The sequence below is a fragment of the Orycteropus afer genome, unplaced genomic scaffold, assembly GCF_000298275.1.
Source record: "Orycteropus afer afer isolate SDZICR_OR568_19922 unplaced genomic scaffold, OryAfe1.0 scaffold00175, whole genome shotgun sequence".
In the NCBI taxonomy this organism is placed as follows: Eukaryota; Metazoa; Chordata; class Mammalia; order Tubulidentata; family Orycteropodidae; genus Orycteropus; species Orycteropus afer.
The window spans coordinates 3,937,692-3,954,424 of record NW_006921762.1 but is presented as its reverse complement, the minus strand read 5'-3'; the positions used below and the strand labels follow the sequence as shown (position 1 = coordinate 3,954,424).

At 36.9% G+C, this 16,733-nt stretch overlaps 1 protein-coding gene across 1 annotated transcript in view; it reads right to left on the bottom strand.

The window, feature by feature from the left end:
- Nucleotides 1–7,235: 7,235 nt before the first annotated feature.
- Nucleotides 7,236–16,733, bottom strand: part of ANKRD45 (ankyrin repeat domain 45) — a 66,783-nt gene continuing 57,285 nt past the window's right edge. The window contains exons 4-5 of the mRNA XM_007947108.1: nt 12,501–12,639; nt 7,236–7,267 (exon numbers count right to left, since the gene is read on the bottom strand). Coding sequence (XP_007945299.1) covers nt 7,236–7,267; nt 12,501–12,639 — 171 coding nt within the window. The remainder of the gene's footprint in view (nt 7,268–12,500; nt 12,640–16,733) is intronic.

Genomic DNA, 16,733 nt, shown 5'->3' with positions numbered 1-16,733 from the left:
CAGGTGGGATTTCAGCCCCAAAACCCCACCTTAGCAAGTGCTCTTATGCAAGACATAACAGCACAAATACGTGTGCTGGTCCTGAGAAGGACTCTGTTTTCTTTTTCCTTGTGTCTAGCCTTAACCTAAACACTCCTAGACGTTCCTGAAGTATCCCAAATGATATTTTTTGTTGTTGTTGTTATGTGCTGTTGAGTCAGAACCGACTCATAGCAACCCCTCCTTGGGTTTCCGAGGTGTGATATTTAGAGCTCATCTTTTTGTCCCTTGATTTGCATTTGTTTGATCTACAAACACAATTCTGGTGTGAAGCTAGAAAGCAAACCAGACATGCAATTCAAAATGCCGCATCTCCCAATCACTTCATCTATTCCCCAAGCAGCCCTTCAGATCCCTGGCATCTTCAAACCTTACTATCCCCACTTATCATTATAACATCACCCTTAAATCAAGTGCCTCTTCCAAATACCAAGACCAGTGATATCATCTTCCAAGCCTAAACTGGTTCAGAATTGAAATCAAGATGAAGGCTCTTGAAAACCACAAAGAACAAAAATGCTCAGCTCTGCATCCGTTAGTCAGGGACAGTACTGCCAACTGATCGTTCACACTGAAAGCCATGCCCTTGCCTACTTCCCATTGGTTTCTGGCCAGCTTGCCTCCATTCTGATTGGCTAAATACGTTACCCTCACCCCCAATCCAGAAGATGCTAAGTGATCCAATTCCAAGGAAACATGCATTTCTTAATACTCAAGCTGTGTCTACACCCACAACTGTTTTAACTGATATTTTTTGCTGATATAACTAAAATGATCAGATAATGATCAGGTAGACAGAACCTCCTCCTATGTCTTTTTTACATATTCTATTTTTGTTTCCCCAAACTTACCCAGTTGGGGAGAGAGCCTAATCCTTTTCAATGTTGCCTTGTTTCCTGACTCATTTTCATTTTCAACCTCTCCTTTTTCAGTATTTCTCACTTCTACTCCTCTAACTTCTTTTGTTATTGGCTTTTGATTATTAATCTGAAGTAACAGTGTCACAGAAGGACAAATCATACCAAATTCTGTGATGTCCACGTTATTTTTGCCACAAATATTCACTAAAAATAAATGCAGCATAAATATTAAACAAATGAGCATTACTCATCAATTTGTAATTTACCTTCAATGAAATTATTTTGTTAAAACGAGATTCTATTCTCTCATGCCTATGCCACACAATCAGGATTGTCATTTATCCTGTTTCCCCGGGCACCAAGGATAATAGCACAGAAGCAGAGTTACTAAATGTATCACCAATCTTCTCCATGACTATGTGCCAGGGAACTTTTAACAAACCCAAGTCCCAATTCCTACTTGACTGGAGTTTCAGTTGACAGTTCTATGTCTTCCCCTGACTACAACACACACATTTGGAACCCATACACTACCTCCCAAAATATTTGCTTTTCATCATTGAAGACTAATTTTGGTACAGTTTGGTGTGGTTCTTTTAAGCCATCAGACCCATCCCAACCATAAATGCCAGGAACCATGTTCTAAAATAAACAAATAGTCATTCACAGACTCCTGACTCATTCCTTATTCTTTCTCATTCTGCCCTTATTTAACTGTCCCACTTACAAAGTTGACTATTCTTCTTCCCACTTTCATCTTCATTTTATCTAAACTGGTTGTCACCTCAACTTCTCTAAACACTAAGTTTGGTTCTCCCCTCAGCTGCACTGCCTCAGATCATTTTGAGTGATGCCCTCCCCAGTTCTATTTAGTTCCTTTCCTACTGTTGTTCCTCCAGGCTTACTTGGTTCACCTAAGCCTTATAGGTAAGATTCCAGTAATTATAAACTTCAAAATTCAGATTTTCCATGGCTTTTAGTAAAATCCTCATACTTCAGGAAAACTTGGACAAAATTCATAGAGTCAGCTCTAGATAACATATAACACCTAGATAACATCTCTGGGAGCTAGAAACAGTACATGACTAAAATATTAAAATAATCAAATTTCCCTACTGTACAACCTTTCCCATGTAGCTCATAAAAAGGCAATAATAACCTTTTATTTTATCATTTTTGGTAAAGCCAGATAAAATAGATTTTGGTAGCGTTGGTGAGTTGAAGACTGGGGGCTGCTCAGTGTGTTTTCTCCCAATCCTGTGTTCTAATAACTGACTATCTCATTTCCCTGAGCTAGGCACATTTTGGTTAATCATAGTTCTCTATTCCTCTAACTCTATAATTAATTTAGAGGTGGGCAGGGGACTCACACAAGAGCAATCAGATGGTGCCTTGGGTTGATATATACCCTTATTGGGAAAGAACTGTTCATTTTCCATTTGGATTCATAAGTTGTGGTAATGACTGCCTAGAGTCGCTACAGGCCATCTTCCTAGCTGAACGGAGAAAGCCCACCTATAGTCTGAAAGATTCTAGGAGGCATCACCTTAAGTATTTCTGAGATCTTAAAAAATAACCTACCTTACAATTCTACTCTGGGTTTTATATTTTCCCAGAAGCCATTTCTTAGTTTGATAATTTTTTACCATCTGAAAGGGCTAAGAATGGAAACAATTTTCAAACTCAGCATGTACTGGTTCCTTTATGCTTAACTTTTTTTGAAAACTGAAGAGTTTTTCAGCTCTTCTCTCTCCTCTCACATTTTACTAGAAGCAGCCAGATAGCATTTGAGTAGTCTGTCTGGAAATATCCCTAGCAGGATCACTGATTTCATTACTTACATAGGAACAGTGGTCACAAAACCACCACACCGTAAGAAGGGCCCCTTTCTTCAATTGCCAATAATATTTTCTTCTTTTTTCTATTAACTCCCACTAATAAGCTCCTGAAGAGCCCCATCACACAATAGTTAAGCTCTCGGTTTCTGACCAAAAGGTTGGTGATTCCATCCTACCCAGCTGCTCTGCAGGAGAAAGACCTAGTGATCTGCTCCTGTAAAGATTACAGTCTAGAAAATATGATGCAGTAGTTCTATTCTGTCATGTGGGGTCGCTTGTGAGTGGAAAATTGGCTGGATGGCACCTAAGAACAATAATCTTCCAGAGGCCCGTGATGATTCTGCTAATACTCCACTTTGGCCCTGTGGGCTTTCACTAACACTCTTCCAGCTTTTGCCTACCACTCAGTTCCAAACCCAAAAAGTCATATATTTTAAGTTTTGTTATGTCAATTTCTAACTTGCAGGTTCCAAAACTTGTATCAGTTTTTCATTGAAGCATAACAAACAAAACACAAAACTGAATAGCTTAAAACAACAATCATTTTATTTAGCTCATGAATGTGCATTTTGGCAGAGTACAACAAGAGACAGCCTGTCTATGTTCTGTACAGTATCAGCCCATATGGCTTGACTGGAAGACCCACTTCCGAGATGGCTCACTCATATGGCTGGTAGGTTGGTCTTGGCTACCAGCCGGCAGCTCAGCCAGAGCTATGGGTTGGGGCATCAGTTTCTTTTCACGTGGACCTCTTCATGGTCTGCTTTGCCTTCTACTTGGCATTGTGGTTGGTTTCCAAGAGTGAGCATCTCGTGAGAATTAGGCGGAAACTGCATCATCATTTATGATCTAGCCTTGGAAATCACATTATATCACTTCCACTGTAGTCACAGGCCTGCCCAGATTCAAGGGGAAAGAATACAGACCCCACCTTTTGTCAAGACTACATTGTAAAAAGAACATGTGAGACAGCAGCTAGTCATGGCTGTTAGTATAGTCATCTTAGAAAATACAATTTATCACATATTAGATCAAACGTGAGGAGCTTCACAATTTAGAGCATCACATTAACCTGACTTAACAGTCTGACTGCTTCAGCTTAGTCTAGAAGTAGTCATCCTCAAAGTCTGGACCACAGGCCAGTTTCAATTCACGACAAAAGTTCCACCATACGTGACAAAATTAGAAAAACAAATACAATGTACAGGTGTGTAGCAAAGCTCAATTTATTCAACTTAAAAGAATAGAGCCTTATACTGAAATTATATTCTCTTTTCTGATGTTAAAAAGTCTTGTCTTTTATTAAAAAGATAGTGATTCTCACTCTCACTGCCATGGAGTTGTTTCTGACTCATAATGACCACTCCTTGGGTTTCCGAGGAGATATCTCTATGGAAGTAGATTGCCCAATCTTCCTTCTGAGGAATGGCTGGTGAGTTTGAACCACCAGCCTTCTGGTTAGCAGTCAAATGCCTTGGGCACTATGCCACCAGAGCTGATAGTAGATAACTGTTTTCTTAAAGGTGTCATTCATATTAATCCCCTCTCCCTCTCCTTTAAAATATTTTTCTGATCAATGAACTACAAAAGTCTAAAGAACTACTGTCTAGAAGTTATCATAACATTGAATTTAGCCTTTGCTTGACAATTCTCAAGTAATATGAGGCTTTCTTGATTTACTATGCACTTTGAAACAGTAATCACAGTGTGGATGTTCAGAAAAAGTCATGCAACTACCTGCATGTTACAGCTCAAACTCAAACCATAAGGGCATTTTAACTTTCCTGTGACTATAATTCAATGAAACAATAGGTAACAGGTAATAGGTAATAGGTAACAAGAGGTACTATACCCCTCAAAACAGACCACAGTTATAGGTCTACAGATATAAAGAAATACTCAAATCTTCAAATTAAAGGAATCTTTGAGGTGAGATCTAGGAACCCCTTGGTAATCACCAGGTTTACATTTCTGAAGTGATGTGGTGTCCCAGATGAAGACTCAGGAAATAGAAGGTTAGAGGAGAAACTATATGTAGAATCATAATGCTTGGTGTGTGTATGGCTTATTTATAGGACAGGTTGGAGTTGAAATGGGGCACTGGCACAAGCAAAATATGGAGATAAAAATCTGGAGTCATTTTTATAAAGGTGAACATACTTTATGAATGAATGAAGAAGTAATGAGTTCTACAAATAAAGTAGTGCCAAAAGAGAATTCATTCAATTATTATTTACTGAGAACTTACTACCTTAAAGGCTTTTTAGATATGAAGGAAAACAAGACAAGGTCCCTACCCTCAAAAAGCTCACGATTCATGTGAGTAGAAAAGATGTGAACAATTAAATAAAATATAGTATGAGGTTTTTAGTACTATGGGCACCCCAAAGAAAAAGGGATAAAGTTTACCTAACACTGAGGAAAGGAAAGATCATGGGGTGGAGAATTATAGATTACTTCACCAAGGGTTAGGTTTGAATTTTGAAATGTTCCCACATTTGGGGGTCAGATGAAGAGGAGCTGGAGAGGGATTTAGAAAGCAGTCTGTAAGACAGTAGAGGAAACATGATGACATAAAAAAAAAAATGAAAAAATACATAAATAAATAAATTGGGGAAAAAAAAAACAGTTCCAACGCACAGCAACCCCCACTGGGTTTCTAAGGGATAAATGTTTACAGAAGTAGATTGTCTCATCTTCCTTCTGTGGAGCAGCTGGTGGGTTTGAACCACTAACCTGTGGTTAGTAGTCAAATATCTTAGGCATTGTACCACCAGAGCTCCTTAGGATGGCATAGAGGTACCAATATAAGGGCTTTCCAGAAGATAGCATTAGGAAACATACCAAAAGCCACAAAAAAGTTTGACAACATGGACTGAGAGATAAATAAAGAGGAAGAGAAAGGTTTCTTTTATAATAGGGGGTCTTGAGAAATTCCTTGGTCTTATCTAGGAATCTTAGAAGAGTGCTCTAGGAATCCTTTGCAAATCACCAGGATCACATACCTGGAAAATAATATCATATTCAAGATCAATGCTTAGAAAATACAGAGTCAAAGTAGAAACAATGAAAATGGCATCTGGCCATTTATCAAATTGTGCTTAAGGGCGCTGGACTTATAACAATATACTGTATTTAGACAATGAAGCAAACACAGATCTTCTTGGTAAATTCAGACTCATGGCAACCCCACATGTATCAAAGTCCTATGTTCCACAGGGTGTTCAATGGCTAAGTTTTCAAAAGTAGATGCCAGTTCTGTCTTCTGGAGAGCCTTTGGGTGGTCAAATCTCCAACCTTTCGGTTAGAGCCGAGCATGTTAACCACCCAGGGACTCCTCCTTCTTCGTACTACTCCATAAACACCCACTGGGTCTACCAGAGAAGGTAGTAAGAGTTATTGCTCTGTTCTTCTGCATAAGGCAATTGAAATTGAGTTGCTTATATATAAAAAAGATCTCAAAATTTCAAAATTAGGGAGACGAATTATAAAACAGTATTATCCCACAACCCTATCTGAGACAATATTAACTGACAAGGTATTAATTACTGACTTGCTCATTTTTTTCCTACCCACTCCCATAACAAAAATCTCTCTTTCAAGGAGAGACAAAGAAGAAGAACATTTGAAATAAATGTTTTCTAGAATTTTTTTTTCTATAAAATATTTCCAGAAAGAGTAGCAGAAATTTCAGGGCCTTATTGATAAACTAGGAGGTGTGGGGGGAGACAATGCCTAAATCACCAATATGAAACCAACTCTAATATTTAAAAGATAAATAATTACAAAATAGAACAGGAGGAAAGTGGTATAGAGTCCAGTTACATCTCTATTACCCGAACTATGAAGAGGGGAGATCTTATAAATATAAAACTAAACAGATTTGTGTTAAGTAAGTAAAAGATAGAACATAAAGAAATAAAGGAGCTTACATCCTACTGCACAGATGAATTTCAATTTGTATATAAAAAGTAATAGTTGTATAATCAGAGGACCCTGATCCAAATGATCCTTAATATTTTCTTGCTGTAGAATGTCATTCCATATGCTTTCCTTTTGAGAGAGGGAGAACAAATTTTTCATCTAGAAATGGTCAGATATGTCTTTTTTAAATGAAATCCTCACTTGAGTGAACTTTTTTTTTTCCACAATAACATAGAAAATTATCCGATTCTCTACATAGTTTTAAAAGCCTCCATCTGATGTTTGTGTGTGAGGCACAGCCAACTGCTCTCCACCTAGAAGGAGCATCTGGAATTCACTTGGGTTGTCTGTAGGGGAGCAGAGGCTAGGCCAGTGAGTCTGGTCATAAGCATGCTAAACAGGGTGCAACAAAACAAAGTGATTTAATTTCCTGTTTAAACATTTTTATAAACCCCCAGTCCATTTTCGGACTTCATGAGTAAATTTTCTTTACAGATACTAGAAGAAAATGTGGACTTTTACAAAATATCTATTCAGTAGGAAGTATGATCTTGACTTCTTTTCTGACCATGGCTTAGGCTACAGTTTTGGCACTTTTCACTTGACCTGAAAGGAAACAGATTTTAAAATTACAGTTAATTAGCTTGCAATATGAAACAAAATGAAGCTAGTTTTTAAAACAGTGGGGGCATAATATAAAAAAGTATGTTGCAGCCTGCATTAGCCACTGATTGAACCTAAAGTGGCTGGTACGTGGATTCAAGTATTCACTCTCCCTTTTTAAAATATTTGAAGCTGTACAATCACATTTCCCACATAATCAATATTATTGTTTTTAGTCCTACCACTGACTAGAATAACTTTGCCTACACTTTCTTCATTATAAAGTAAAGTACTATTTCAGAGTTTCCATACAGATCCAGCATTCTATGAAGCAGATGTGAGATGCGGAAGAGGTTGGAGGGGATGAAATACAGAGGACTTGGGGCAGAAAGGCTATTCTTCCTCGCAGGTGAGAAGTGAAGGAGGTAGGGTTGTTGGGTCAAGGAAACAGTAGTGATGGAGAAGGGGAAAAGGCTGGAATCAAGGCAATATATAACAAGTAATTTAAGTTTTAAGCATCTCACAATAGACAGACCAAACTATAGTGGTCTCTGTTTCTCTAAACTCTCCTTCCAATACATTTTAGAAAATCAGACTATTCTCCCCTCTTAAACCCTCTTTTCTCCTATCCAAAAGCCTTTATTTTATTTTATTTTCTCAGGTGTTTATGTGTTTATCTGTATAGCCTAGTGTTTGGTGTTAATGGCAATATGGTATTGTGGACACATTGGTTGGTATTAGCATCTGTCGTCTATCTCATATGTGCACAATTCGGTGTCCTCCCATTTCCTAATGTTATTACGGTGGTTATATATCCTTCCCATATATCCCTCCCCCTACCCATGTCAGCATGTAGGCCCCAGCTAGCCCGAAATTAATCCTTCCCTTTCCCTCCCCATCCCAGTAACCTACTAGGTGAGTTCCCTTTCCCAAGCAAACTCTTCTCTGTCTTTTTACAGGAATGGGCTCATACAGTACTTGTCCTTCTGTGATTGACTTATTTCACTCAGCATAATGTCCTCCAGGTTCATCCACATTGTGAGAAGATTCATGTATCCCTCATTGTTCTTTCATGTGGTATAGTATTCCACTGTGTGGATATACCATAATTTGGTCATCCACTCATCCACTGATGGGCATTTAAGTTGCTTCCATCTCTTTGCTATGGTGAATTGTGCTGTGATGAACGTAAGTGTACATATGTCTGTTCGTGCGCTCTCACCTCTTTAGGATATATTCCTAGTAATGGAATTTCTGGGTCATATGGTATTTCTATTTTCAGTTTTTTAAGGAAACACCATACCATTTGCCACAATGGTTGTACCATTTTACAATCCCACCAGCAGTGCACAAGAGTTCCAATCTCTCCACAACCTCGCCAGCATTTGTTACTTTGTGATCTGTTGAACTTTGCTATTATTGCTGGGGTGAGATGATATCTCATTGTTGTTTTGATTTGCATCTCTCTAATGATTAATGATCGTGAGCAGTTTCTCATGTGTTTGTTGGCTGCCTGTATATCTTCCTTGGTGAAGTGTTTGTTCAAGTCTTTTGTCCATTTGTGAATTGGGTTATTTATCTTTTTGGTGTTGAGGTGTTGAAGTTTTCTGTAGATTTTGGAGATAAGTCCTTTATCGGATATGTCATAGGCAAATATTTTCTCCCAATCTGTAGGTTCTCTTTTTACCCTTTTGACAAAATCTTTCGATGCGTACAATAATTTAATTTTAAAAGGTCCCAGTCATCTAGTTTCTCTTCTGTCCCCTGCACATTCTGGGTTATGCTTGACAGTCTATTTATCTGTAAATTAGGGCTCCCAGATTTGTCCCTATTTTATCTTTGATGTATTTTATAGTTTTGGGTTTTACATTTAAGTTTTTGATCCAGCTTGAGTTTGTTTTTATGCATGGGTTGAGGTATGCATCTTGTTTCATTTTTCTACAGGTGGATATCCAGTTTTGCCAGCACCATTTGTTAAAGAGGCTGTCTCTTTCCCATTTAATGGGTTTTGGACCTTTGCCAAAGATCAGTTGTCCATAGATGGATGAGTCTGTATCTGGACTTTCAATTCTGCTCCATTGGTCTGTCTGTCTATCTCACTATAGACAGACCAAACTATAGTGGGCTCTCTTTCTCTAAACTTCTCTCCCTCCAATACATTTTATAAGAAAACCAGATTATTCTCCCCTCTTAAACCCTCTCTTCTCCTACCCAAAAGCTTTTAATGGTATTCTATTTCCCAGAAAATAAAGTGTAAACTTCTAATCTTACCATTCAGTATTTTTCATAAACGATCACAAGTTAATCTTCCAACCTTGTTTTCTACTGTTCCTTAACACAGAATCAAATACAATTGGCCAAATGGGTATTGCCCACTTCCGTCTATTTCCACATTTGAATGTTTTATTATCATATTGTGCTTCCATTCTGGAATTTCCTACCCTCTGCAGCTGTGCTACCCATCCATCCAAGCTATTTCTCTTTCTCCATGAAACTTCCTCTTTATACTTAGCCTCCTCTGAACATCTACACTACTTAAGCTTAGCTTTTTGAGTCTGCATGTTGTAATCACAAGCTATGTGCTAGGCTCCTTAAAGACAAGAACAGTAAAAGCTTCTGTCTCCTCCAGGGTTCTAGACTGCTATGAATATGCTCAATAAATAATAGTTATAGATAGCAAGATATCTTTAGTCACACTGCCTAGACCAAGTTAAGTGCTTCAATCATTTAAAACCACAGCCTCTTTTGAAAAACATAAAAATCTTAGATATCTGCATATCCACATGCAAAAGAATGATGTTGGACTGTTACCTTATACCATATATTAAAATTAACTCAAAATGGATCACAGAACTAAATGTAAAAACAAAAACTATAAAACTCTTAGAAGAAAACATAAGAGCAAATCATTGTGATTTTGAATTAGGTAATGGTTTCTTCTATATGATACTAAAAGCATAGCAATAAAAGAAAATATATATAATTGTATTTCATCAAAATTAAAAATTTTGTGTTTCAAAAGACATGAGTAAGAAAATGAAAAGACAATCCACAGAATGGCAGAAAATATTTGCAAATCATATATCTAATAAGGAACTATATGCAGTACACATAAAGAACGCCTACAACTTAATAATAAAGCCAATCTAATTTTTTAAAAAAAGATTTGAATGACATTTCTCCAAATAAGATACACAAATAGCCAGTAAGCACAAAAAGATGTTTACCATTAGTAGTCATTAACCCAAGGAGCTCTGGTGGCAGAGTGGATAAGGCATTTTAGCTGTGGTAGCACAGTGCCTAAGGCACTTGACTGCTAACCAGAAGGCTGATGGTTCAAACCTACCAGCCACTCCTCAGAAGGAAGGTTGGGCAATCTACTTCTGTAGCGATACTGCCTTGTAAACTCAAGGAGGGGTCGCTATGAGTCAGGTCCAACTCAACGGCACATAACAACAACAACAACCAGAAGGTCAGAGGTTCAAACCCAGCAACCACTCCACATAAGGAAGATAGGGCAATCTACTTCCATAAAGATTTACAGCCTCAGAAATCAAATGGGGGTCACTATGAGTCAGAATCAACTTGATGGCAATGAATTTGGTTTTTGGAATCATTAACCCAAACCTACAGCCATCGAGTTGATTCTGACTCATGGTGACCCTGTAGGGCAGGCAGAGTAGAACTGCTCCATAGGGTTTCCAGGTACAAGACTGGGCAGTGTTTCATTCTGTTGTACACAGGGTCACTACAAGTTGGAGCTGACTCAATGGCACCTAGTAACAACAACATGGAGTTTCCAAGGTTGTAAAATTTTATGAAAACAGACTGCTTTATCTTTCTCCCATGGAGCAGGTGGAGGATTTGAATTGCCAACCTGCTGGTTAGCAGCCAAATCCCTTAACCACTATGCGACCAGAGCTCCTCTTAGTAGTCATTAGGGAAATACAAAGAAGAACTACGATGTAATGCCATTTCACATCCACTCAGACATTTAAAAATTATATATAGAGATAATAAATGTTAGCAAGGATGTAGAGAAATTGGAAACCTCATACACTGCTGGTGGAAATGTAAAATGGTACAGCCATTATGGAAAACAGTGTGGCAGTTTCTCAAAAGGTTAAACATAGAGTTAGCATTTGACTAAGCAATTTCTCTAGATATATACCCAAGAGAAATAAAAAACATGACCACACAAAAATTTTCACATGAATGTTCATAGCAACATTATTTAAAACAACCAGAAAGATGGAACCAACCTAAGTGTACATCAACTGATGAATGTTTAAGCAAAATTTGTATACATACATACTTTCTATTTGGCCATAGAAAGCAATGAAGTACTGATACCTGCTACAGCATGGATGAATCTTGGAAACATTATGCTAGGTGAAAAAAGCCAGATAAAAAAGGCCACATATTGTATGACTCTATTTATGTGAAATGTCCAGAATAGGCAAATTCAGAGAGGCATATTAATGGTTGCTGGGGGGAGGGAGGAAAGGGAAATAACTGCTAATAGGTATGGAGTTTCTTTTTCAGGGTGGAGTGATAAAAATATTCTAAGATTAGATAGTGGTGATGGCTGCACATCTGTGAATATACTAAAAGTTACTGAAATGTATACTTTAAAAGGGTGAATCTTATGATAGGAAATTTATGTAAGTAAAACTGTTAAGAAAAACTATCTTAAGTATCCCTGCCACCAAGATTCTAATACATGCACCTTCCCCATTCACAGGACAGTATTCCCACAATAGATTTTTTTACCCCCAAATAGAATTTTAATACTGAAAATGCTCTTTCAAAATCTGCTACCCTATCTCCCAGAAGGACATGCCTCCCTAGTTGAGAATCATTGGTTTGCCAGTCAAAGGCACAGTAAACTATATAAAATTAAATGATTGATGACTATTCTAATGTTAAAGTTAGTATTAGACATCCCCTATAGAAAGAGCTCCATTATTATTATTAGCTATTACTAACACTGAAAGTAATATTGAAATTAGGGAGCTACATCATGGATACTGCCTCGGAAACCCAAGGAGGGGTCGCTATGAGTCAGGCCGACTAGATGGCAAATAACAACAACAACATCATCACAGATTAGTGCTTATAACATGGTTAATGACTATTTACAGAGATTATTAAATTAAACTATCTCAGAAATAACAACATTGAACCTCATTTTCATCTTTTCTGACATTCAAACCACTTTTTATCCAAAACTTACGTGGTGTGGATATTTTTGTGAAAATGGGAGTCACAATATCTTCCAATTGTTGTTTCTGTTCAGAAAGCTCATTAATGGAAGCTTCCAAATGGGTTTCCAGCCACTCGTTTTTTATACGGCATGCACTAAGGATGGTATTCTGGGGACAGAGTAGAAAATTTACTTTCCACTTATTTATTGAAAAATAAAAGTCTTTAGAATCTCTAAACAAGCAATGTTCAACAGAAATTTCTGTGATAATGGAAATATTCTGTATCTGCACTGTTCAATACAACGGCTATTAATATGTGGCTATTAATACTTGAAATGTGGTAAGTGTAACTGAAGAACCGAATTTAAATTTTAATCAATTCAAATTTAAATAGCCATGTGACTAATGGCTACTCTATTAGACAGTGCAGTTCTAACATTAGTGGAATGTGAGTATAATAAACCTTCTCACAATCTAGAGTCATGAAACCTTGTCTATGCTAGTTTCCTAATTCTTTATTTTCAGAGCCATATTATAAAAACAAATGCTTGCAAAGATTGGAAAAGAAGAGATGGATGGTATGCGCTGCATGCAAGTCAACAGAAAAGGCTGATTATGAACATTTTATTCCCTCTCAATGGTCCACAGTAGGACAGGGTGCAAGAAATGCAAGAAGAACTCTACTTCACTGACAACCTCTCACATTGCATTATGAAACCATCTCGTTGTGCACGTGCAGTGAATCGTTAATGTCTGATTTAAGATACCAGGACAAATTTGGACAACTTAAAACCTCATTTCCTCCTGCCTTTCTAGTCTATGTTGGCCTTCTTTTGTCTAATATATGCTTTCCAATTCTCCCCTCAATGCTTCCTCACCACCAAGAGGAAGAAAGAGACTGAAAAAATGAGTGGAAAAGAAAGACAAAAAACAAAAGAGGAAAGAAGAGTTACATGACTGTCATTGGAAGGATTACTTCTGACTACGTTGAAACTCAGAAAAATTGAAAATAAGAGAGGTTAAACAATTTGCCCGAGACCCTACTTCTTATCAAAGCAGAGCCAGGACTATAATCTCAATCTCTACCTCCTAAACAAATGTTCTTTCCACTTCAAAATGCTGACTTCTAAGCTAGGTGACCTTCTTTCATGATCAGTAATATAAGATTGAAAGATTTCTCTATTCCTGGGGATTTCCAAAGTTTCAAACTAATATTACTAGACACAGCATTCCTAATTTTAGAAGATGAAGAATAGACTTCCTTTAGTGAAAAAGCATTACTCTATACTCAGTAAAAGGGAGAAGATGAAAGAATGATGAACATACATGAATTAAATTTTTCATGCATATATTCCTGGGTTTAGTTGATTAGTTGGTAGATAATTGGTTTCACCACAGACTGTTAAGAAATAATTATTGGCAGAACAGAAAAGCTATGAAGACCTCAGGTACAGCTTAGCTTTCTACTAATTATTCTTAAATGCAAAGAGCTTATAATTGAATTTTCCATTACAGAAAGGAGCCAATAGATAAACAGAGTTCAAAGAAAGTATTTGTTGAATACAATAATTAATTGTAGTAAAAGAAATAAAAAAAGAAATTCCAGAAATAGGAATACTTTATAAAATTATGTTCATAGTAGAGGACTTTAACATACCTCCTTCAGAATTTGATAAAATAAGGGAAAAAATAGTAACAATATAAAGGATTTGAATACGTAGTCAAACAAGCTCAAGCTTGCAGAACTTTGTACTTTATAATCACAGAATGAGTAGTTTTCAGTTTTTCCACAAAACATTTATCAAAAAATGATAATTTTCTTGGTCATAATCAAAATTATAATAGATGTCAAAATTTGAGATTCATGGGCCTTATTATCTGACAAAAAATTAATGAAATTAGAAATTACAACAAAATGATCATCTGGAAGTAAAGTACACATCTATAGAATCCCAAGATCAAAACATTAAAATTGATAAGATAATATCTATAAATTAATAACAAAGATTATTTCATATAAACTGCTATAGGATACAGTTAAAACTTTACCCAGAGGAAAATTAATACCTTTAAATGACTTTGTTAAAGCATAGAAAACAAACAAAGAGAAAAAAAGAAATAAAACCATTTCGGGAAACTAAAGAAGGGACAATAAAATAGCCCAAAAGAAGTTAAGAGGAAAATATTAATAAAAAATTAAAATTGATTAAATAAAACAAAGCAATAAAACATTGTTGTTGTTGTTGCTGCTGTTATGTGCCGTCGAGCTGGACCCGACTCATAGTGACCCCTCCGTGGGTTTCCGAGGCAGTATCACTACGGAAGTAGATTGTCCAACCTTCCTTCCGCCAGCCTTCTGGTTAGCAGTCAAGTGCCTAAGGAACTATGATACCAGAGCTCCTAATAAAACATTAGGAATAAGAAATAAACCAGAAGCTGGTTTTTGAAAATACAAAATATAATAGATTCCAGGCAAGCCTAAAAGAAACAAATAACTGAAAAAAAAAAAAAACAACAACAACAAAGGATTAAGTAAGAGAATGAATACCCAGATAAGAAAGAGAACAAAAGAATTATAAGAAAATACGATGTGTAACTTTATGGTAAGAAATTAAAAATTATAAGGGCATTTGATCATTTTGTTATAGCAAGATATAAATTACCTACATTAACCCAAAAAGGGAAGAAAAGTGAACAGACTCATAAATATAGAAGTTGAAGTGTTTGTTAATGAACACTTTAAAAAGGTATCATCTCACAACATGGATGAATTTGGAGGACATTATGCTGAGTGAAATAAATCAATCACAGAAGGATAAATATTGTATGAACACACTATTGTAAAAAGTCAACAAAAGGTTTACTCAGGGAAGGAAATTGACTTTGTTGGTTACTGGACCGGGGACAGGTGGGAAGGTGAGGGGAAATGTCAGATTAGTTGAGGATCACATGTTGATTTGGGTGAAGGGAGGTACAGTATGGAAAGAGTCTGTGACCAGCATGGTGACATTGGGGAAAGGAGAGACACAGGGACGTGCACAAAAGATACAGACAACAGAGGCAAATACTATTACATGCACAATACCACGTTACCTTTGGCACCAAACAGCAGGCTACAGATAATGCATAGACAGGTGAGATCAGGTGGGGGTAGGCGAACAGGAATATACCCTAGACTAAGGGCAGATTTGGCTAAACATAATCTTACATTACTTGCATACATTACTGGACAACTTTATGAATAGCCCTGAAACACTGTCTGATACAGTGCCAGAAGATGAGCCCCTTAGGTCGGAAGGCACTCAAAATATGACTGGCAAAGAGCTGCCTCATCAGAATAGAACCAACCTTAATGATATGGATAAAGTAAAGTTTTCAGGACCTCCATGTGCTGACATGGCACGACTCAAACTGAGGAGAAACAGCTGCAAATATACATTAATAATCTGAACATGGCATACACAAAGTATGAATCTAGGAAAATTGGAAGTTGTCAAAAATGAAGTGAAATGCACAAACATTGATATCTGAGGCATTAGTGAGCTGAAATGGACTGGTTTTGGCCATTTTGAATCAAACCACCATATGATCTACTATGCTGGGAATGACGAATTGAAGAGGAATGGCATCATCACAAAGGATGTTTCAAGAACTGTCCTGAAGTACAATGCTGTCAGTGATAGGATAATATCCATACGCCTACAAAGAAGACCAGTGAATACTACTATTATTCAAATTTATGCAACCACCACCAAAGCCAAAGATGAGGAAATTGAAGATTTGTATCAACTTCTACAGTCTAAAATTGACTGCACATGCAATCAAGATGAGTTAACACTGGTGACTGGAATACAAAAGTTAGAAACAAAGAAGAATCACTGGCAGTTGGAAAATCTGGCCTTGTGATAGAAATAACACTGGAGATAACATGATAGAATTTTGAAAGACCAATGACTTAATCATTGCAACACAAATGGCATCAATACACGTAGACTTCACCAGATGGAACACACAGGAATCAAACTGACTACATCTGTGGCACAAGGTGATGGAAAAGCTCAGTATCTTCAGACAAAACAAGGCCAGGAACTGACCGTGGAACAGACCATCAACTGCTCTTATGCAAGTTCAACCTTAAAGTTGAAGACAATTAAAACAAGTCCACAAGAGCCAAAATATGACCTTGAATATATCCCTCCTGAATTTAGACACCATCTAAAGAATAGATTTGATGCACTGAACACCAATGACCAAAAACCAGA